At 40.2% G+C, this 24,581-nt stretch overlaps 1 protein-coding gene across 2 annotated transcripts in view; it reads left to right on the top strand.

Annotated features, from left to right (window-relative positions):
• Positions 1-690: 690 nt before the first annotated feature.
• Positions 691-24,581, top strand: part of LOC131572861 (actin nucleation-promoting factor WASL) — a 50,893-nt gene continuing 27,002 nt past the window's right edge. The window contains exon 1 of one of the 2 annotated variants that reach the window (XM_058826266.1): positions 691-1,167. In XM_058826266.1, the coding sequence (XP_058682249.1) occupies positions 1,054-1,167 (114 nt within the window). In that variant the 5' untranslated portion in view covers positions 691-1,053. The remainder of the gene's footprint in view (positions 1,168-24,581) is intronic. The other variant, XM_058826267.1, reaches the window with a different exon arrangement.

The following is a 24,581-nucleotide window of genomic DNA, read 5'->3' as shown; positions in this document are numbered from 1 at the left end:
ATGGAAAGCAGCAGGCGGAAATCTGGCTGACAAAGGCTGTTGATTGTATACGTGATTTCTCCTCAGCAGCTGGCCCCTGGAGAGAGTGAAATACCTACTATTCACCTCAGACTAAAGCAGGCAGCGCTCGGCCGGGGGTGCTGACACCCCCGCCCGGCGTCCCCGCTGGCTGAGCACAGTGAAACCCCGGCCGGGCGACCTGCGCGGGCAACAAGATTCCCTTCTGCCACAAAACGAGAAAAGACTTTTGGGTTACAAATTACACTGGGTTCCACTGACAGCTGAAGGGCTTCCAGCACACGCTGGTTCCCGCATCCCCGCGGGCGGCCCCGATACTCGCGCTCATGCGATGTTATCCGGGCCCCTTTGCGCTCCGGGCGATTCGCCCACAGACCCGGGCTCCCCATGACCTCAGCCCGGAGCACCGGGCGGCACTGCCCCTCACGGCGCCCCGGAGGTTCCCACGGCTGCGGGATAGCGGCCGCGTCCCTACGGCGGCGACCGCTCCTCCTTTTCGTCTTCTTCTTGTCTTTCTTCTTCTTCGTGCTCTGATCACCCTCCTCCTCTCGCCCCCGCCGGGACCCCGTGCCCGGCACCGCCCGGCCCGGCAGGTACCGAGGGGGCGGGCGCGGAAGGCGACGCCCTCTCCTTCCCCCCGCACGGCGCATGGTCGCGGCGGCCGCGCGCTCGCCGGGCTCCCCCTTGGCTGCCGCGCGCCGTGGTCTCGCCCGCCCCCGCTGCCATGTTGGATCGCGCGGCCGCCGGGGCCGGGCCGGAGTTGGAAGTTTAGGGGCGGGAGCGATCGGGATCGGCCCCGGCGCGGAGCGGCTCCGGGGGGGCTGTACCGCTGCCCGGCACCCCGTTTCACGGCTGCCCACCTCCCCGGCACCCTCCCCGCCGCCCCTCTTCTCCTCCCTCCTTGCCCGGCCCCGTGAGGGAGGCTCCGCGATGCGGCTGCTGTGAGGCCCCGGCGGCGGCGGAGGAAGGGGAGGAAGGGGCCGCGGGCGCCATCGGTCGCAGGGCGGCGAGGGCAGCGCCGGGCCGGCCCCGGCCATGAGCGGCGCCCCGCAGCAGCAGCCCCCGCGGCGGGTCACCAACGTGGGCTCGCTGCTGCTCACCCCGCAGGAGAACGAGAGCCTCTTCGGCTTCCTCGGCAAGAAATGCGTGGTAAGTCCCGACCGGGGGGCGAGGGGACTGGGGCACCCCCAGCCGCCCCACCAGGGCGCGGCGGGTCGGGGCCCGGGGCGGGCGGGGGCGTGTGAGGACAGCCCGGCCGGGCGCTGCGAAGTTGAGGCTGCGGAAGTTTCATCCCGCTCCACTGCCCCGTCCCGGCGTCGGGAGGGGGGCGGCCCTCGCAGGCCTCGCTGCCCGCCCGGCTCGCCCGCAGCGCAGGGCGGCGAGCGATGAACGGCGGCGGCAGCGGCCCCTCGGCCGGCCCGGTCCGGCGGGGCTTCCGGCCCTGAGCGCCGGGCCCGGCCTCGCTCCCTTCGAAGCCGGGCGCGCTGGGTGGCTCCGAAACCGCCTCGGGGACCGGTGTGGGCGCCGTCTTTCTGCGCCTCGCTGTCCACCGGCATATGGAGCTCCCGGGGCCGGCGGGGCTGCTCCTGCCCTGCAGCCGACTCGTACGCTGCAGGGGGAACCGGCTGCAAAGAAGCAGTCGCGGGGCTTGGGGAGTAAAAGTTCCATTGCTCGACAAGGCTGGGACAGACTCCAGGTGCACCAGCGGTACAACAAAGCAGTGCTGGACGAAGTTGTAGGAAGGCTCCTGTCAGTGCTAGGCCTGTCTTGGTTTAGTCTGTACTTTCTTAGCCTAAACAACAGGTTCGTGTACTCAAATACCGCATATTTTCCTATTTCTGTATCAGTAAGTTCGGTTTCAGAATACCTTCTTGCATGTAACATAAAACTGTACTAAAACTACTTAGCTGTATTAAAGAACTGTTTGAAAGCTTCAAAAGATAACCACTTTCGTTGGAAAAGAAGCTGCTTTTTAAAAAATCGTATTTTTCAAAACAATGACTATTCAGGTGCATTGTGTCCGGTACGTAAAATACTGTTATGCACTTGCTGTAGAGCTATGGAGAGTTTTCATGAGCTTAAAACTGTGACTTAAAGCAGGATATCCGTGTAGTCATTCTGATTCCACATAACTTTGGACTTTGAAATAGTATTGTTGATCAAACTGACTGTTGCAAGGAAAACATAAGATGCAGCAACTGAACAGGAAGTAGAGAATATTTATGTTGGGGTGGGTTAGATAAGATGCTGTCACAGTAACTAAGTTGTGTGTCAGAAGGTATATGTTTTGAAAAGTATGGATTTGTAGAAATGCCTCAGTTGCTTTGAGGCAACATGTCATATTTTCAGCTTCTTTGCTAAGAAAGAAAAAAAAAAACAATGTCAACTTTAAATATGAAAAACAGTGCATGTATTCATGTCTAAATTGATTTCCAGTTTTTGCTTTTCTATAACTTGATATTTTTCTTGTCAGGCGAATGCACTTTTGATTTCTATTATACTCAGCTGTAAAACTCACCTAGTTAAGCTCCCAACTTTTCTGCATAAATAGTATATTGAAAGCAGAGTGGAGGTAAATATCTTCACAGTATCTGGGTGTCATGGGATTGATGGCTTGCTTGAAATTACACATTCTTCTGATTTACAGTAAATATTGGATGACTTTCCAGTTGAGGTTCTTATAATTGTGGTCTGTTTACCCTTTTCCCCAGCCCTTTATGATCTCTTAGTTTAGGCTTATTTTATTTATTAAAATAGGCTTATTTTAGTACAGTTGAGGTTTTCTGCTCAATCTTGAGGACTTGGGCATTGAAGGTCTAGAGGTATTTAACCAAGCTTTTTTGGCTTACTGTGTGGCATTAGCCAGAAATTGAGAAACAAGTGAACAAATAAAATATTCTGTCCCTTGGAGGGCATTGTCTTAAGGAGAGAAGTGGAATGAGTACCTGGAGATGGTAACAGCCTCGGCTGTCTAACTTGAAACCGCAGTACCTCTTTGATCCCAGTAGGACTCTTGGGACTCTTGACCTTCTAGCTTGACTCAACATTAACTCAAAAAGGCTGATAAATGCTTTTTTGCTGTAATGCTTATGATACTTGATCTCATAATATCCATATTTGAATTATTCATTAGTGAAGTTTCAGACTGTAAGTGCTGCTTTTTAAGAAAGGAAAATTTTGTGAGTTCTGTAGGGTGCTGAATGCTTGGTCTTGCAATCACCTGAAATATCTGGGCTGCCTTGCTGCTGCAGGTGGTGTTTCTGTCACTCTGGGGCATGGAGAGGCTACTGGATGTGATGTGTATCAGCCACATTGACATAATTTTGGGTTTTGTTTGACTAGACCTTGTGTTTAGATCACTACTGCAATGAACACCAGAGGAAAATTGAGATATTAAACTATGCTCCTAGATACTCTTTGTAGTAATAATTTATAGGGTTCTTAATGGATGCCATTGTGCTGCCATCAGGCCTGAAGGGCTTAGTTAAGAAAGTATGTGGTGCTCTGAATCTGATTTATTTCAGTTTTTCCTTTATTTCTGACTGGTAACAAGGCAGTTATTTTGAAATAACGTTGAGGATTCAACTATCTGAATTTGTTCTGTGGAAAAGCAAAGGAATTTATCAAGTAGTATAACTTCAATTGAGTACTCACAGTCTGTGAACTTGGAAATGGACATAGTTCCAATGGCATCTTAAGTAATGAAGCCTGATGGAAAAATTTCCTATGAGTGGGGGAAGTGGTAAAGAGCCATCACTCTGTGTGTTGCTGAGATTGATACCATTTCGCAGACTGCTACCGGTACTTTGAGGAACTTACTACTAACCAAATGTACGTACAGAGGGTAATTGACCTTTTTTTTCCTACTCTTTTTTTTCCCCCTTCCATTTGCTGAGCTGTAAAATGTTTATCTGAATCTATAAGCAATTAAAATACCTTTGTCCATGACACATCAGGCTTTCAAAGCCAAGCCACTGGCTAATAGTCAAAGCCGTAGCTATAGTTAATTTGGCTGAAATATAAATCCAACTATAGCACTACTTACAGAATGTATCCAGGGTAAAGCCTTTTAGGACTTCCGTTGTTTAGTCATGTAACTAATTTTCATTCAGGCTTGTGACCTTTGTTGTCTGGGTCAGGTGTAAAATTTGCTATCTGTAAAAAGCTTTCAATAACTTCTTAGTAATACCATAGAAATAAAATTTATGTACACTTATACTAAGGGGAGCTATGAGATTAGTTTTGTGCATATTAATGATTTTTTTTTTGTGATTATGCCCAACTTAGATGTTTTTGTGGAAGTTCTGGTTAGTTACAGATCATTACTTTAAATAACAATGAGTTTTGTAAGAAAAAGTAAATGCTAGGTGTCCCTTTTATAATCTGTAATAAAGAAGTATCTTTTATAATTTGCATGATTAATATTGGTCAGATATGTCAGTAATGAAAAACTAGTTTATTCTATAGAAATAATTTTGAGAGGCCTTAGGAAACAAAAAAAAAAGCATGAGAAATATTTGTTTGGTAGCATTAGAAATAGATAAAATGGAGTATAGATATTTTATGCTGCTTAGAAGTAGGACTCACACTTGGATAAGTTGTAATGAATAAGGCTAGGAGTATGTTGTTCTTTGTAAGATCTTGCCATGGTTCATACGGTAAACAGGAAGGTTGCAGAAAGAAGTAACACAGCAGTAAGCTAACTAAGAAGACTGTTTTGGCTGCTTTTAAAAGTGCATGTGACCAGAGTAAGTTTGTATATCGGAGCCAAAGAACAAATTGCAGTAATAGTTGAGATTAAACAAAATAGAAACTTGAATAGCAGTTATAGCTCTTAATTGATAAGAATTAAATGTTTTATCAGGAAGGGACTAGTAAGATTACTTGTGCTCATGAAAACAGCATGAACTAAGATTTGAAGGTAGACTACAGGTCTAAGTAATGGGCAGCTTCACGTGTCTGAGAAGTGTTAGGACTCCTCAGTTTGAGTTCAGGCTGCAGTCTGTACATCCAGAAAACATTGACGTTGCAGTTTAAAAAGGACTTATCACCTGTACAAGTAGGGAGAACTGAGTCATTAATTCAGTGGTGATTCTCTCATCTTTGCATTTATTTTTAAATGAGTTGTAGAGGGAGAAGATATAGTGTAAAGGATGGGGTCTTGTTGAACAGGAGATTATTGAGAATTACGCCTGTATTTCTTTTGAGATTCACACTCTTCTATAAAAGACATATAACATCTTTAGACACCTCACTAGTATCCACTAGAGTGAGTTCCCTGAACAATTTTTCAATGATAATCTTCTATTCTAGAGGGAATAACAGGGGGGTTTTGACAGCTGCTTTAAACCAAACCTGTGCCTATAAAACTGATTTTCACAGTAATGGATCATATCAGACTCTGTAGAGCAAGTGGTACAACCATCATCCTTATCATAGTGTGTTGCTCATGCTCGTTTTCCTCACAGCTTGCTGTTGAAGTCTTTACAGCATACTTCACTGCTTTAGCTTATTTACCCATGGATGATAAATGTTTTGAGACTGCTTGGGAACAGTCTAGAAGGCACTGCATCTCATAGTATGTATTTGAGACAAAACATCAATTCACAAAGTGTGGGATATTAAGGACTAAGAGACAGAAATGTAGGTGTTAAAATCCCATAATTTCAATAAACCTCACTGTCAGTTATCTGAATCTCCTATTAATCTGATTTTAGGATAGAAACTCAGTTAACAGAAGTTTTTACTTTGCTTCAGTGACTGAAGTGGTTACATATCTCCTGGCTGTTCTTGTACCTCATGTGCTAGACAAATTGTGTCTTGATACAAGGAGTGATTCCTGGTACAAGTTTCAGTCACTGTGTGTCTGTTGTGAAGCATTATGTATTGCTGAATGAAAGGTGATCTACTAACATAGACCTGGAACCTGGACCTCACTATTAAGGCTTCAGCATTATTACATTCTTTTCTGAGCATCTTTGTAGATATATTTTGTCTGTTTTGAAGTCAATCAGGTGCTGAAAGTCTCTCAGCGTCTCTGTGGTGAATCAGATGGTTAATTATGCTACTCACGCTCCTGATAAGTGCTTTGGAATCCTATGGTATACATAAAACAACAGGATGAGAACAATTTGTAGTCACAAGCTGTTGTGTTGTAACTTACTGGTTTTTCACAGCTAAGACTCATATTAAGTAATTTAGAAGAGGGCAAAATTTTAATGTAGGATTCAGATGAACAGTCAAGTTTTGACTGCAAGTTTTTCACCAAGATGTCTAGATAGCCCTTGCTAAGGAGAATGCCCAAGGAAGAGGTCGGCTCGTGTTAGAAGATAAAATATTGAGTTTGCTATTTCAAGCGAATTTGTAAATTTAAAGACTACTTTGTTCTTCCTTTAATGGAAAATTGATGTGATTTCTTGGCATTATCTGCTTGTAAATACTGTTTTTATTTTTTTATAACTAGAATGTTTTTTCTCTCTGATTATTTCTTCTGGAGTTCTGAAAGATGTAGTAGCCGCTGAACTTGTCACAAGTGAAGAGTTCAAGATCCATTGCATAAGAACCATGCAGTTTCAGACTAAAAACATAATAATGGGGAATGCTCTAGTTTTAAATCTTGAATTTCTTTTTCTGAAAGAGTTCTGGTACTTCTGGCTGAAAAATATCACCTGTTTTTTCCTTTAGAAGTTTCTATGACCCTTATTGCTCTACTTTTAATAGTACCAGCATTAAGAGCTTGTGTATTGCTTTCACTCATAGTGGCTGCAGGTACCAACAGTGGCAGCAATTGCCACTGGCAGCTTTTAGCTTAGTGCTGGCATGGGTGGAGTAAAGCATTGAAGGTATTTGTATGTGATGAGTGAGTACCACCTAGGAACTCTGTACTAGTGTATTAACCAAAGTGAAAAAAGGCCCAGTCCTGTCATTGACCTCTTATAGGCAGAACTGTCTGCAGAGTAGATGGGGTTTGTGGAGCTGTAAATGCTCAGTTTGCTGGGAATATTTGCTGTTGACTTGAAGCTGTGTGCTAAGATTTACAGTATCCTCTCCTCCAGTGAGCATGTTTCATAGGCTTGTCTCTTGAGGAATCTTTGTAGTACAGAAATAAATCTTAGTATGCAGGAGACTTATGGTTTCATTACCTAATACCTAAATAATAAACTACAGGAAGTAAAGAAAATGTGTCACAGGCACTCGACAGAGTTGCTTATTGGTAGGTTAGGGTACAGTTTCCTGAAGAAAGGCTGACATTGTGTTTCTTATGCACAGATGGACTGTTTTTTATTGGCTAGTTTGTTTTCCTTGTAGCAGTAAATCTTGCAGAGTGGATTTAATGGAACTAGAAGTGTGCCTTCATGGGTAGTTTTAAACAGCCCACTCTACTGGAACATGATTCAGATGCTGTACAAGATACTTTCTCAGGGTATTTGCTTGGGTACACTGCCACCCTATCTTTTGTGGCTTCCAGACATGTTGTTGATGCCTGAATATCCAATAAAATGGGAACAGTAGGTGTGCAGTTACCTTCAGGGGCAGTTGAAGTTAAATTTGAAGATCCTGAAGTGTATTGTGTTCATCACATGATAGGAGCAGTGTTCTAGAAGGTCCAAATAGAAAAAGAAAAGATGCAGTTCAATCATAGGGACACTTTCCTAGAAAGCTGCTCACTTAATTCTTAAAATTTAGTAGTGTTTTCTCAGACACTTCTCAGTTAAAGGTAGACAGTTTTGCTGACACCTCGTTGTGCAGTAAATAACACTTAAGGCAAGATTAGAATGTCTGTGTTAAGAATATATGATTCTGGAATAAGTTCATTAAATGAATTACTCAATTCCTGTAGACATAATGTTCTGTAGAGATGATCATTGCTGGCAAGGAAACTGTTGCTGCAGAGCTCCACAACACATTTGCAGATTGCTTCTCACTTTAGGCACTTGCTTTCATGCATCCCCACCTTGGTGAGGCTGTTTTCCCTCTGCTGTTTATTTCACTGTCCTTAAAATCCTCACTCTTAAGGCAGCATTTTCTTTTTAGGTTTTCTGAGGAATAGTGTTAATACATTTTTCAGTTCTCCAGTGTGTCTAGCTTAAAGCTGAAAGATCACACTAAGGTTGTGTTTCAATTTCTGTAAGACAGTTTCACACACCATTTTCCCCTGCAGAACTTCATGTAATTCAGAATTTCCCTGCATTCATCTCCTTTCCCTTCAATGCAAATGTGTTATTTTGGCTTTATCTCCCCTTGTTCATTAACCACTATGCAGCAACAGGATAGTGTATTTAGTGAGCACAGATACACTCCCATATAAGCATATTTTGCATGTGAAGGTACAGTGCCTGCAATTTGAGAAACATCAACCTAGCAAAAGAAAGTGTGACTTTTGCCTTTTTGAACAGCTTAGAAAACTGTTTTTCATTATTTGAACTTCAATTATGCAAAGATAACTCTTGCCTCTGAGATTGCAAATCCTTTTAAAAAGTGCATTTACTGCAAGTATTACTGATGATAATGGTTTTCCCAAAAGTTAGCCAGCACTTGCTGACATTAAGTAACAAGCCCTAGTACTTGTCTTGCTGTTTAGGCTGAAGAGCTAGAATATTTGAAAGTGGGAATTTGGCAGTAAATTTTAAAGGTTTTCTCCCCTCTCAAGGCGACAACCAATTTGTGTGATTTGTGGATAAGGAATGGGTATTAATTTGTTGTATTAATATTCTTCTATGCTGGGGATAAAGGAAATTAAGGGATTTTTTACAACCTCCTTAGTACATTTTCTAACAGAAGCAGTAATTTATTGACTTTAAAAGAATTTTCTGTTTTAGCAATTAATTTAACCACTATTTCTTTTGTAAGCCCCATCCTGCTGATGTACCTTGTAGTCCTGCGTAGTGACTGCCCTCAAAATCTCAGGTCTCTGCTTTCATGATATTCTCCTTGCACTCTCTTAACACGTGCTCTTTTTGTTTTTAGTAAGTTTTCTGTCCTGTCACAGTAACAGGGTTTCCTCCTTTCCTGTTTCCCTCTGGCACCTTAAGTGCTTCCAAAATCTTCCTTTCTCCCTTCAGCTGCTCCTGCATGCATAAACTGCGCAAATATCTCCAGGTAGGACTGACTCTCCTCCTTGCCATTCTCTCCTCCACTCCCTTATACCCCCTCCTCAGTTCCTCAACTGTTTTGTTCTTGAGGATGAACAAAGGAGAACCTGATTTGTGTCTCATCAGATGTGTAGTCCTACCCATACACAGTGCTGGGATAGACATGGCATTCATTGTAGCTCAGCAGAGTGCTGCATAAGGAGAGACATTTGGAGAGGAGGCAGTGTCTATGCCAGGCAGCTGTTAGCTGATGCAGACATGGAGTGCACTTGAGCCTGAGACCTGGCCATTATACATTTCTCACCTATATTTATCTTCACTGGCCAAAGTCATGTTAATGTCATTATAGGGAAGAGAACTTTTAGTGGATATGGGAAGGGTAGACAAAAACAGGAGTATGGTATTCCTCAGGCTTCTTGCACTGCTCCACCCTTCACTGCTGCTTCTCCAGGCAAGACCGGACTCTCCAGTTTGTAAGCTGCTATATTAAGAAACTGTATACTGAAAGATACAGTTTCAGCAATTCTGCAGGCTCAGATTTAAAACCACAGAATTGCTTAGTCCTGCTTTGACTGAACTGTAAGTTATTTCCCGCTCCTCTAACCATGTGACAGCTCTCTCTGAGCACAGCTAAGATGTGGTCATTCTTTCTAAGTAGACATTTTTTCCCTTTACTCCCCCTCAGTCAGACAAAGCAAACAGAAACATCACTTGGCTTATGACACTAAATACACACAAAGGCATCCAAATAAGCTCCTCTCTGTAAAACTGTGCTTGATTTTTGTGGTTAACTGAAAAGAGGAAGAAAGCTATGAACATCCTGTAGTGGTGTGTGTTCTGTGCAATGCCACAGGCAAAAGCTTCCCCTTGCATTTACAGAGAAGGAAGCAGTAGTTTCTAACAAATTAAATGCAGGGCTGTTTTCTTGTTTATTTGCTTTAGGTTTTAGTTAAGAGTACTTCAGGTATGAAATTAATTTTATAACTGGGCATGCATTTGTTGGCATTTATATCTTTAGCAACCTGATAACAGTTTTAAAAATTTAGGGTTTGGGCTTAATTTTGTACAATGTTAAGTGAACCAGTATATTTTAGCCATGCAATAGGTGGTGTAATTTTGACCTTTCTTAAACAATGTTGTTCTCTTTGTGTTACACTGTACTGTTAGATTGTGTTCGGTTTGCGTAGCTGGAACTTTAAAACCTGGTATAGCTTGAAATTTAAAGTGTGATTGCAACACGTATATACTGGTTGCGCTTGGTGTCTAGAACTCAGTAGCAATTCAGTACACCATTTCTTTATTTTAAAAAATAGTGTTGTCTTTAAGAGATTTTTCCCTATCATATTCAGGTGTCAGTATTTCTATAACTGAGAGACTGATAATACAACTTCTGTCTCTGCTCAGGGCATGCCCTTCTTTGGCTTAGTTCAAGCATCTAGATGCCTATAGCTGTGTTACAGTTTTGTTTGATAGGATGCATGGAGATAGATTTGGTGCTAAATGTTTTGCTGGGATATATAGATCTCACTCCATGTCATGGCTTTAACTTCATCTTTTTGTGTCTGTTAGGAGCTCTTGCTTTGAATGCTTCAGTTCGTCACTGAGGCTTTTCCTTAGCAACCTCTTTGAACATCTCTGGTCTTTTCTGCCTGTAAATGGCAAATCCTGTTTATTTCTCTGTCCTCTTTTCATATTGTTTATGAAAATTGTTTGTTGAAAAATTAAGTATTCATGCTGCTGCTCCAGGATTCACACAGTGTTACCAAGGAGTCCATCTCTCACAGTGGCCATACCTGTCCGGACCATACCTTTATGTCGCTAATAACATTTAAGTTTGGTGGCAGAAGGATGTATCTTGTCCTTTTTCTTACCTCTGGTCTGTCAGCCAGCTGTAGTAACATACTGATGGCTAAGAGACCTAAGTGGGGCAGTAGCACGAACTCAGGCACTGTTCCGTGTCCGTCTGTGGTGTTCAATTTGTTGGCACACTTCCTGGCACAGATTTGAGTTATAGCTGCTCAAATTAATATGTGTGGTTTTGGGATTAGAATGGTGTAAATAGCTCCTTGTACATCATATGGGGTAGAGGCATCATTACCCAATTTGTGTTGTGTTGGGAAGAGAATTTGTTCCTCTATGCATATATGCATTCTGCACCATTTCCCATCATATCCAGAAAGTGGCCCCAGGTCTTAGTAGCTCATATCTGCACAACCAGGAAAATCTGCAAGGAGACAAACGCAGTTCTGGGGATGGGGAGATGCGAGTTGTCTATTCTAGCATTGTCAGTAACATGTAGATCAGAGAATAAGGGTCAGCTCTGCTGCTGTGCAGATGCCTGCTTTGACATTAAGGTCAAGTCAAACCTGGTTTTCCTGGCAGCAGCAAAATTCAGTATTGTCTTTCTGCTCCCAGAAATTGCTTTTGGAAACCTGAGAAAATGCAAGTGCCTAGAAGTTTACAGCAGATGAAAATGTGCCTGTGCATGCAATCACCCCCTGCAGTGGACAAATTATCAAGTCTATTTGATACTGATACTGTGAACACAAACTCATAAGGTTTCTAATCTCTGATTTCAGGAGGGAAAAAAAATATTTTGCCTTCTGTAGGAAGATATAGCTGACTTGTGGCTGTGCTTCTACAGAGTACATGAGGTACAGGAGAGATGACTTCAAAGGATGCTGCATTTCTTTCACTTCACTTCTCATTTGCAGAGGGATGGCCTACCAAGAAAATGTATCCTGTCTGAAGGTTTCTTTTCTGATGAGTACTTTGTGAGTAATGTTAGACAAGTTCTGTGCATCTTCAGAGCCTCCAGGGGTGTGCTTAGTTCTCTTGGAATCTTACTTGAAGCTGCATTTTGGAGTGTTGTCGCAGTTTCTGTAAGCATAGATTCAATAATTTGTTTCCTGATTGAGGTCCAGAGACTGTTCTAGGGTGTGAAGTAGTGTAATTAGTGATAGTTAAATCATCACATACTGTGTCTGTTCTGGTAAGTCACCTTAATCAATGGTTTGGTTTGAGGTATAAAAGTATGAGGTCAGGAGACTCTTTCAGTCCGAGGAAACTTTTTCAGTTCATTCTGTCTTCTGTGTCCACAAGATCTGCTAGATAGTGTTTGCATGCCTCAGTTCTGTAAACACTCTTCTCAAGTTTTTAGTTTATCATTTTTTCCCCTTGAGTGTTTGGTTATTCCCTCTCTCCCTTCAGGCCATATTTTTTTCCCAATGTCACTTTTAAAAGTCAACACTGTCAGGAACAGGTCCTCTCGTGAGGCTTGGTGCTGTGCAAGCAGTTCTCTCCTACAACAGGTAGCATTTGGTTCAGAGCAGAAGGGAGATAACAATCTGTCGTGGATTTAGAAACTGAGTGTTTTTAGGCTTTATTTCAGGATGGTGGCTTGCATGTCAATTCTGGCTGCAGTAATTGTTTTAGTGATGCAGTGATGCAGTACCAATATCCATTTGACTGGAAATAACTTCTCCAAGGTCACCACATACAAAAAATATCACTATGATGCAACTCTGAATTAGCAAAGGGTGTTACATAGTTGGCTTACTCCAAATAAACAAATCAGCTGTGAATACAGATGTCTGCCATGCATGATCAAAGGTTGTTTTTCAATTCAGGTGCTCTGGGCACTTGAAGTGCAGCATGGTGCCTGGTTTGTTAGAGCAACCTAGTCCTGGTATGAGCTGACTGACATGTCACTTCTTGAAGTCTGGAATTCTGCAGAGGACTGTTGGATTTGTTGCAGGACTGAAGCTTTTACGTAGGGATTGGTAGATTTAAAGATCTTAGTTCCACATAAGCTAATAAAAAACTCTCAAGCTATGTATCAAGCTATGTGCAATTATACTGCACATAACATGGTGGGTGGCAGTGGCCTTCTGAAGGATGCAGTTTTCAGAGATCTAACAGATGTTCAATGAGACACTTCCATTGGTGAAGCTGACTAGCCTTCAATTTATTCTGTAAATCTGTTCTGTGTGCCCAGGAATGGATACTAGACTATCAAAATCAGGATTTATTTACCTCAGGCCCCCTCCTCCTTCCCCCCCCCCCCAACAAGACTTTGTCAAGATCCAGCTGTGTTACTGGCACTCTCCATCACCATCTTCCTGTAGGAAATCTTTGTACCATGGTGTTAAAAGCTTCTCACAGTTTATCTTACAGGTCTTTTGAGACCTAATGATACAGATTGTATGATGTGCATACAATCAACCATACTGAACTTCTAGCAATGTATTGCTATTATGTAGGTCCCACACCTGTGATAATTTACTCCGGGAAACTGGGAGAGGTACCCTATTTCTGTATTCATGTAAAGTCTCTTGAGTAGGCTGTAATTTTCCTTGAATTTTGTCTTAGTGTGGTAACCAGCTTGTTTTTTGTCTAAACTGTATACTCATGGGAGTGTTATTATCTGTCATACACTCAACATCAGGAGTTTTCTGTTTCTGTACTAACAGATTGAGGCTGTTAGGTGCTCAGAGCAATTGATGTAGTTCGTTGGTCACAAAGGAAGGGAGGGTGTATTCACACAAAACCTGGAAATCCAAAGTCTGCTTTGACAAGGCATACCTTCTTTCAGTCATTGCAATTTAAGGAACATCAGTGCCCTTACAGAGGAATGTCTTGTTTCCAAAAGTGTTGCACATCTGAAAAAAATAATCACTATGTCACTAATAACTTTTATCTGTTCAATGATTATAAATAGCATAACATTTATTACGTACATTTTTATTATGTTAGTATGGTGTAACAATTTATCTGCTGATTTTGCACTGTTGTAAAAGTACTGTAATTTATTGCATAAGTGGAGGTTTTCAGAATAGTGACAAACACTTCACATGACAAGAAAACAGTTGCCAGTTCTCCCAAGCAGCAGGATCCAGTAACATTGAGCATGTTAGCTTCTCTCAGCTCCAGAACAGACTTGGAGACTTGCAGAAAAGTAGTTCAGAAACTGAAGCATGTAATGCGTCAAATCTGATGCTTGATTAGGATAATAATACTGGCTAATTGGACTGCAATTAGTGCAAAAGTTTGGTGATTGTCAGTGTTACAACTTCACTGTGATCACAAGCAAAGCTATCTTCATATCTTTTTCATTTAAGTTAATATTTGGCTCAACTTGTTGGATTTTATTAATTCAGATGATACTCACCAAAAAGATTAAAGGTCAGCTTCAGACCAGATGTTTCTTTTAGCTATTCTTCGGAACAAATATTTTCTGTCCTAAGAGTTGTTAAAGTATCTTTCATGTGTCCATGTTAATTATATTGGTGTGACTTTGTGCATTCTAAACTCCCATATTGGTCTAATAAATTTTGATTTTTATTGTAAGCTTTGTTTCTCATATGAGTCTAGTACTACTAGTACTATTCTAAGTAGAGTGAAATAATTTTTATATTACTTGTAAGTTCAGGTGGGTACATGTAACTTTTCATGTAGCATATATGTTACTGCTATTGAACAATGTTCACAAGTTACAAACAGGAATGCAGCAGTTATGGGGAGCTAAATATCTCCAATGAAGATGAGGGTGATTTTGTTCTGATCATTCAGACATTAATATTAAAGAATTAAAAATTGAGAACAATATCATTTTATCTGTTCCTCCCCTTTTCTATGTGTACTACCACCTCTACCAGAAAGAAAAAATAAGTACTACGTGATATTTGAATTTTTTTCTTAAACTGGAAACTGGTGACTACATTTGGACACTGAAGTGTTATATGCAGTGGAAAAATACATCTTGCTGCCTTCTTTCTACATTATTTTTTCTGTATAAATAAGCACTTTATCATTAACTTTAAATAAGTAGATTCTTTACAGTTCTTGCTCTTCTAGGTGTGTTCAGTAGAGCGGGCAACTTCATTATAAGAAACATTCTGGCACTATAAGGTGTTACAGAAGAATTTTGGTTTCCGTGAAGGAGCTGTCCCATTCAGCAGCCATCTTCATTTATTTTTAGATAGTGGGTAACAAGTTCAGAAAGGAAATTGTCAACTCCATTGTTAATATCTGAATTTCAAAATAATTCTTAATCTGAACTTTTTATTAAGTCCTAGCTTAGCAGAGATCAGTTTTATTAATTTCTTTTTTCACCCTGGAAATTGAATACTGCAAACTCAGCAATTCTTTCCTTAAGGCTGTGTGTTCTTTCCCTTTAATACACTACACTCAAATATTATCTTTGTTCTACTCATTTGGACAATCAAGGGGGAGAGTGTAACAAAAACACAAACTATTTTTTGTTGGGGACTTTTTTTCAGTTGTAGAAATTGAAGGTTTGTAATACCTGACCTGAGAGTTCAAACACAAATCCTTAGCTGCAAAGGCCATGTTACAGTGGAGTTTTCAGTTCTCGGGGGAGTTTAGAGGTCCAAGTAGCAATGCCAAAAGCTCAACTAAACTCTCCCTAGCATTTTTCAATGTAGCCTTAATCCTTTGTAAAAGGACCTAGCTATATGGGGATGGTGAGATTGCCCTTATTAAAAGGGCTGTGACAGAACTAGGATAGAGTGCCTGGTTTTCAAAACAACTTGTTGGTGGTTTTTGGTGCATCGTCTTACATTTCTTTCAATGCTTACATGCTGAGACTTCATGGATTATTATTGCTCAGGGGTTGTTGTGGAATAGACCATTGAGAAATTCCAGGTACATAGGAAGTTTTGAGTTATACATCATGTACTCTTTAGTCTTCCATCTTAAGAATCACAAGTTAGATGTACTGTGTAAAGAAGTAGTGTGATGGTGACTTACCAAAAGCATTAGTAAGTTTGTTGCTAAGAATTTGCAGCCATGGTTTGTCTAGAATGGAAATAGGTGATTTAAATTCTAAGCCTGAGATCTTCATATATTTGGCCATCTAAGACCACCATTCTGTGACACTGCTTCCAAACCACTAAAGTTTGTTTACAGACAGGTGAATTTAAAGTGTCTTTTGGCCTCCACAGAACATTGGTAAACGTAGTGCAGGTACCTGCAAAGAAGGGAGCCCCTTTGGGCAGTGATAATTGAAACTGTTAGCTGTAATAAATGTCATTAGACTCGAGGGGCATCCCTCATGGTAAAAGAATATCTCCATTTCCTGTCTAAAACAGATGTGAAAATTAGCCTGTTTTAACCTTTGCTGTTAGCAGAGACAATAATGTTGACACATATCCCACACCTCCAAAAGTAATTTCTGTCTGTGACAGCATAATGCTTCTTCATCAGTAGTTATCAAAGCACTTTACAGAGGTAGAGGTCAGTGTCTACCTTCAATGTTACGGATAAGGAAACTGAAGCACAGGGGAGAAGCAAACACTAGCATGCAACTTCTTGTTGCCAGAACAAAATGAAAGCCAGCAGTCTCTTGGGCATTCATATCTAATGTTTTATCCTGCAGTAAACTTTGAATATGGTAAGGGATCATAGAACTAACACATCTTCATGCCTTTTTTCATTCCCCATACTACATCTACTTTCTAAGACTTGTCACTGGGAATAACTATTCATAGCAGACTCAGTTGCTGGTATATATTAAAAAAAAAAAATCTTATATGCAGATACATTTTCTTGTGTCTGACTTGAATTGTCATAAATTCTATTCAAAAGTGAACTGCTTAAGGAGGAATTAATACATGTTGAATTGTGGCATGGTGAAAATGGGGGGGGTTGCATCTCTAAGCACCTTTATGTAAGTGGATTGAGTCTGCTTTACAGGACAGGACACAACTTCTATACACAATTGTGAGACCAGTTGCTGGCTATTATTCAAAGAGGTTTTACTTTTAATAGCCTTTTCTCAATATTTCTTAATATTTTGAAGGGAGTTCTTTGTTTTATGTTGGCATGTAATTAATGTACTCTTATAAAAGAGTTTTTAAAACCACTTAAGCTGTTTTATTTCAATCTTCCCTAAGTATCAAAAGTCAAAATTCCATACTACTTTCTGTCTTCAAGTGTAAAGTTTGTCAATGCAGTTTACCTAAACATCACCTCTGCAAAGCAAATACTCATTTTTTAATCTGTTTTTTAACTCTGGACCTGGGAGTACCAAGTGGATGCTGAAAAGCATTTTCAAGGGCTCATTAATGAGTGTTCCAGAGCTGGGATAATTCATGAATTCCTGAGGTTTATGCTTCACATCCTTTCCTTAATCAATTTAACTGTTGTTCTACAGATTTTTGCTTGTGAACTAAATGATACCTATTTCATTGAGTAGGTCAATAAGGAATGCAGTGGGTCTAACTCTGAAAAAATGGGCCTGAATTCTAATGTCTTTTCTCAAAGCACTCTCATATCTTATATCGTATATTATATTTAAGTGGGTTTGAGGATTTGCTTGTAAGAATCTGCATTTAATAAGGAACTAGCATCTACAAAATATTACTGTGCATAGAATGGAATGATTGGTGAGGGCTGGAGAAAGAGGACTTTAGTGCATGAAGGCAGTGAGTTACTGTAGAAGAGAAGGGCATGTTGTGGGAAGGAAGCTGGATTTTCTTGTAGCTGGATGGGCAGTGGAATAGAACAAAACAGAGGTGAACAATTTTATCCTGTGCATTTCATGAAACTCGTGATTCTTGACTTGAATCTGCAATTTCTGTGTATGACCATGAAACAGTTTTTAGAACTGGTTCATCTATGTATCTTTACAATGGTCTGGTTGCAAAAGGTTCATTCTAGCCTTAGGAGTCTTGACAAATTTAAAATGGATCAAAATTGAAAGGTAGACTTCAGCATTTTGTCTAAAAATTCCCTGAGCTTTGGCAAGAACAGTCTTACATGCTTTGAATCTGAGTGGTTCTAGGGAGATTGGAGAGGGAATGGAACTGCAAGAGAAATATCTTTAATGAGAATTTCTGTTCCATGGCAGTAGACAGTGACAAATTTATGGAAAGCCCATAATGCAGCACATTCTCTATTTCTGAAGGTAACTATATGAACAACTTAAACTCCAGAACCCAAGTAACTCTTTTGCTGTGTGTGCTGTTTTGTGTCCAGCCAAGGCTTCAGCATCACTAAGCAGTGAGGTGCAGCTCAGTGAGTGATGCTGTGCAGGTTAACAGGAAGTGATGGTTTTCAGTTTGCTCATTGCTGGAAGCCCCAGGTTGTGTACGTCAGCTGGTAAATGATCTGCTAAACTGAGATAGCTTGAAATATTATAATCCACAGCATTCTTATGGTTATGTCATATCTCATGAAGGCTGAAGTCTTCTATGTGCTGAGGAAGACTTCTCTACATCTACAACTGAGGTTGTGGGATTTAAAAATATCTTCATGCTGTGTCTTATAAAAGAATGTCTCTCTTAATCATGTGCTGTTTGATTAGGCTTTATATGCTATGCTGTTTACCCACACCTTAATTGTTGGTCTTCTGCGATCTACCATTGAGCAATGTGAGCAATGTTTTGAAAAGGAGTTGGCCAGCTCTAACCAAACTGGGGGGTTGTGGGAGGTACTGGAAAGGCAAATGAATTTGTATCTGAGGACACTTGTTAAAATGTGAGCTGTCTGTAACTGGCTGACTGAGGATTAGGAGTGAAGGATCTCTTTACTGGACAACAGCAGACTTAAGTTCAGACAAGTAGTTTTATTTGTTAAACAGCAGTCCCTTGTTTCATCCCTTTTCTTGTAGCATTACTTAATGATCATTGATACCTTCACATCAGTAAACTTCATTAAGGAATATTGCAGCTGACTTGTCTGGCTATCAGGGCACAAGCAAGACAGGGAATCTGTTCTTAGGTATTAATTATTTATTTTTTTAATTAATTTTAGTCTCTTATTTCCTTAAATGTTTTGGCTATGTGTTAAGCAGAACTATCTTCTCATGTTTCAGAAGTGATAGAAAATACTTGAAGTGGTTTTGTTATTTCTAAAAAAAATTTCTTTCTTCCTTCTGCCTTCAAATAAGAAAAAGCAGCATCTCTTGTGCAGTGGCTTTATTTCTAATAGCCTATCTTTGTGTATAGGTGGAAACAATTTACTATTTTCTTGGCATCTATATATGCAGCATTTTTAAATCAGTGGGTAATCATGGGAAATTAAGATGAAAAGCAAGCTTTAAGCTTAAAACTGAACACTTGGTAATTGTTGCAAATAATTTCACAAGCAGTAGAAACTGATTAGGCCTCTGTGTTTTCCACAAAATAAAATTTTACTCATGTGATTGGATATTTATAAAATGCTTTCTTTTGTCAATTCCATCAAATAATGTGGAGTCTTGCTTTAGTTTTCCTGTCTTTGGAGCAATCAGTTGGTCTTTGGAAAACAGTGTCCTATAAATGGCATAAAAATTAGAAGATTGTTTCTAGCTGCTTAGCTTACTGAAATCTGCCAGCAAACTTCTGAAGTTCTGTATGTCTTCTTTCTATGTGAAACTAGTTTAAAATAGCGTTGGTAACATCTGAAGGTATCTTTTTTGCAATACACAATTGTCTTTAAAGAAGAGATTCTTAATAATTTGCTAAATATATCTTTAGAAGCTGCGATAGCTTGTCCAGGATAAAAATTAGGTAGTAGTCAAATCCCCAGTGGATGAGTGCTGTCACATTTAGACTCAGTTGTGATGATTCTGGAGGCAGTCTGCTGTGAAAACATAAACTATGTCTGAGAGTTGCAAAATCTGACTGAGGAAAATCTAATTTTGTAGTCAAAATGTTGTGGAGTCCTTGAAGAATATTTTTAGCACACGTGTATGTGTGTGTGTGTGTGCATGCTATCAAGACAGCATCATCACACTTTATTTGTACAAGATGCAGTAACCTAAATACACTCTTTTTAGAGCGGAACAGCCTAAAAAGACAGTTAGATGCATCTATTGTACTTATTCTGTTGTCTGGGGCCCCTAATCCTTGCAGTCCTTCAGTTGAAAGTGTCAGCAGTAAGCAAGAGTAGCCTGTCTTCAGTGTCACCAGTCTTTTCTCTCCAGTTTCTTCAAATCTCAATCCTTTCCCACCCGTAACTGAAAAGTAATTACAAGTTGACACTTACGAACACTTCCTGAGCTGTTTAAAATTTGGTGTTGATGTTAATTTGTGTTCATATTTTTTCTCTGTTTGGCCTGAATTGCACCTGTATCATCATACTAGACAGCCACGCTTAAGAAGTTTGGCTTACCTACTCTACAGGGCTAATAAATATTGTAGGATTCTGAATCTATTTAAACTCTCCTAAGTTTCTGTGAAAGTGCTAGGAAATATTTTTGTCTACTCTAGCAAATTCCTCTCTAACTTAAAATGTTGCAATTGTTAGGGAAGCATATTTGCATGTTTTTTATGTGGCCTAATTAGTTGGGGGTCATTTCTACAGTGGCAGTCTTAGTCAATTCATTTAAAATTGCCATTGGAGGAGGTTGCAGTGCATGCCTTCTGTAGGAGTGCATGGTGGAGAGAACATTCTCCCTGGAAGTGGGTTATCAGCCCTTTCTAGCTGGAAGGGAACATACTGTTCCCACATGATAGACTCCTCAATGCCAAGAAGAAAAGCTACATTTTTTTCTTGAAACAGGACCACTGTACAGAAGGAAAATTAAACTGCGAGAAAAAGCAAGTAGAGCTTGATTGTGTAGGGCACAAGTCTTCCCTTGAGAAAGAGGTGAAAGTTTTGGTGCCTAGTCCCTGCAGCAGGTTTTATGTTTCTGTATTGAGCAATGAGATAAAATGCATAGCTGTATTGAGCACTGCAGAAACATTTTTGGAAGCTCCATCCATATATTTATGACACTGAAGATAAGGCAAGTACAAAACAACAGGGAGTTATTATCTCTGTCTAATTACAATTTTGTTTGCATTGAAAAACGTGAATTTATTAAAGCAACAACATTTGAAAGTGTAATTGTTAAACCCTAAGCTTATTTTGGATAAAAACCTAAGATTTCAAGCACTGTCTCTGCTTGATTAGTCAATGCTATATTTTGGTTGTTTTTTTCCGACAGAATATTTGTCATCTGGAGAAAAAAATGTCAGCCACTGAATTATATCTAATTGCCTAATTTGCTGTGAATGAAGATCAGTTTTCTATAGAACATGGTCTCACTTCTGCTTCTCATCTTTCTCATTCATGAGTCTTAATGATATTGTTCCCATATGTTCCTTCGTGACTCAGCCAGTGCTAGGCTATTAGAGATTGCTTTGGTACTGAAGCTTCTGCTGTTCTTGTGGTCAGGATTAAAGTTGGATCTTACTAAGATTACTAAGCATTTCTACAGTGAAGTGGTACTTGATGTTAGCATGCCTCTGTTCCTGAACCCTTCACTCTGAGGAAAACTATTACCACTGTTGTAGTGTCTGAATAGCAACAGACCTTTATTTTTGAACAGTTTCCCTAAAAGTCAACTGTGGGTTATCTTCCTGGTTTTGTACCAAAGAAGAAATGTGGGACCCAGGAGCACCCAGCATCATCTGGTCAGGCTGACTATAGCATGTCTTAGAAATACCTGCCATAGGTGTCTTCATACCAGCTCTAGTATTGACTAGGACAATGTTTCCAGATACCTGCTTTATGGGAAAGAGAATAGAAATACTGATTTCTGTTCTTATGAGGTTTGGATTGCCCACAACTGTTCACCGTAGCTTGCTTTTTCCCCCAGTAATGTAAAAGTAGCTAAGTGAGCAGAAAGTCCTCAGACTGATTTAGTGAAGAAGCTATAGCCATTGTATAAACATGGGTGTTTTCAAGAGGTTACTCTGCTTGGAAGCAACTGCTACTACTCGCATTCTGGCATTACAGGACAGTCTTCTTTTTTTTTTAATCCTTTTTTTCCTGGTTTTATCTGTAAGACACTTCCAGGGGCCGGGAAGGGTAATTTCAGAAAAGCAAGCCCTATCGTCTGTGATCAGCTTATGTGTGTATGCAGGGTTTTGCACCTTTATGGGAAAAAAACATCTCTTAGAATTGGGAAAAGGTTGAAAGTTAATGCTAGTGTGTCTTCAGTAGTATTGTCAACATGTGACACAACAATACTGAGCCATTAGAGAAATTCTTGAAACGTAGATACATTTGTACAAGCACCCAGGTGGGAGTGATTAAGCACAGAGGTGATTTTCTAGCCCTTAAACTTAACTGGACTGCAAAATGAACAAATGAACTCTAGGCTTTTCATTACCCATTTTGGAGCAGGAGTTTGGCCTGGAAGACCTACAGAGGTCACATCCAACCAAAGTTGTTTTATGAGTCTTTGATCTTTGCACCACAGCCTGTTGTCAACTGTATGTAAGCACTGCAAAAAAACATCCCAATGGGTCTTGCTTTCTGTTCTGGTGTATACTGAGACTGCTGAATATCTTGCAGTTTTAATCTTGCTTGCCACTCTTTGTTGTGGCTTTCAGCCCTCTATGTTTTAATGTCTGTCAGCCATAAGCCATGCATTGTAATGATTCTTTCTTGTAATGAGATGTGCCACCGTCTGTGTTGGCTTGCTTCACTGTTTTTTGAGAAACACTTGAGTTACAGCTAGTCATTAACTTGACAGGCCACTGTAGCAAATGTTCACACCAGAAGCCAGTCAAAGTACACAGCTATCTACTGCCCAGTCAGAAACTGTCAGTGGCTGCTGTGATCACATTCTGCAAATGTGTGATGAGTGGTTGTGGCTAAGTTTTGCAGGCAGAAGGTGTTTTCATGAGCCCTTTGTTGATACCACATATCCTGTGGTATGGGTCAAAGGGTAGGACCAGCTCTTCCAGTGAGACAGCCAGGGCACTGTTGACAGCACAGACCTACTGCTTCATGGCTCATCAGCTTGAAGGGTGTGTGATAGGTTCCTGGAATCAATGGTATGTCCTCCAGGTGGAGGTTGACTGTGGAAAAAGTAAAGGGAACTGAGCAGGATTGTTTTTCACCGCCATGGCCATCAGTTTTTGGTGGACTACCTTATTTCTTTACCCTATGCACCTTTTCTAAATATACAGCTATGTAAAAAGGACAAGTTCCTCACCAAAATGCTTAAAAAAAAGAAGTAGTGACAGCTTCAAAATCCTCCTCCTGAAAATACAGTAGTGTAACAAAGTAACCTACTACATGTTAGAAAAAAATACAATCATTATAATGAATTGGTAGTCTGACGTGTTCTGAAGAAATATGTACATACAAAAGAGCCCATACTTTTAAATGCATGATTCTCTTCAAGAATGTTGTGAGAAACTGAGCTGAGTATATTACTTGGCTTCAAAATAGACAGTGAATACTCAGTAAATACTGTAGAATACTCAAATTATGATATTTGTGTAAATGTTCTCTGATGCTGCAATTATGCAATTAAATTTTAACTTTAAAAATTGAATTTATGTGGCTAGGATTCATACTGAATAGTGGTAGATGAATTTTATTTTCTCAGGTTTTAAATTTCACTGTGAGTCTAAATTTCCAAATGGTGTGGATGATTACTTTTACCATCTTTGTTTCGGAAGCTAAACAGCAGAAAGCTTGACTCCACTGCTCCACATAATGAAAATGATTAGGGAATGAAGTAAAAGGAGCTGGATTTTATTGTCCTACTCCCTCTTGTATTTTTTTCCTGTATTGCCCTTTTAACAAAAAAAAACTAAGTGGTACAACAGCAGAATTTGTAACTTTATATTCTAACATGCAAATCTTCATTACAGCTTGTCGACACTAGGAATTTGTACAAAACTTATGAGTAAGTTAAAATGCAATTGAACTCTAAACTTGGTAGACCTCAAAACAAAATGTAGTTTAGATTCAGTGAAATTGTTTCTTGTAAATCAAACTCTAGTCATAGGGTAACCAAATATACATTAAATATATTATGATTATGCAGAATGAGGACACACTCAGTGTAATGTTCTTGTTTGTACTCATGAGGTAGGTGTTGGTTTGAGGTTTTATAAGCAATTGTTGAGTTACGACAGTTACAGGTTTACCCAGATAATCCAGTTGGTTCTTTTGCAGTTAGATATGATAATGAGCAATGCATAGGGAGCTGTGTCTTGACACAAGTCACTGTCTCCTGTGCCTTGAATTTAAGTTGTATAATTCCCGCCAAGACCACTCATTTGTGTGAGAAGTCCTGTTGGGTGGAGGTTAGTGGAGCTAACTCCAACACTTTTCTTGGAGTGTTAAGAAGGTTTCTTGCAGGGGTGGTGAGATAGTTGCTGTGGTTAAATGTGAACTGTAGAATGGCCCATTTTGCCCCAGTGTGTTGTCTTGTGTCTACAAGGTTATCAATTTAACAATTAGACAATACTGGAGAAATGAGGGGAACTAGGTTGTTAGAGAAGCAGAGATTTTGAACAAAATCTGCCAGGGTGTGCCCAAAATTAGGTCATTGCCTGTTTGTAACATAGAGAGGAAAATGGCATCTCTTGGATGGCACAGAGTTGCAGATATAACTGTTTTGTTGTGGTAGTGTGGCTAATTCTTAGGTCCCTTTTTACTCATCTGACAAGTGCAGCTAGGATTAAATTACTCATATTACTCTGTAGATTATAGGGAGAGAAGTTTTACTCCATG

The sequence above is a fragment of the Poecile atricapillus genome, chromosome Z (assembly GCF_030490865.1).
Source record: "Poecile atricapillus isolate bPoeAtr1 chromosome Z, bPoeAtr1.hap1, whole genome shotgun sequence".
Taxonomy (NCBI): domain Eukaryota; kingdom Metazoa; phylum Chordata; class Aves; order Passeriformes; family Paridae; genus Poecile; species Poecile atricapillus.
The sequence above is the reverse complement of the archived record's forward strand: the minus strand, read 5'-3'. Positions and strand labels throughout refer to the sequence as shown.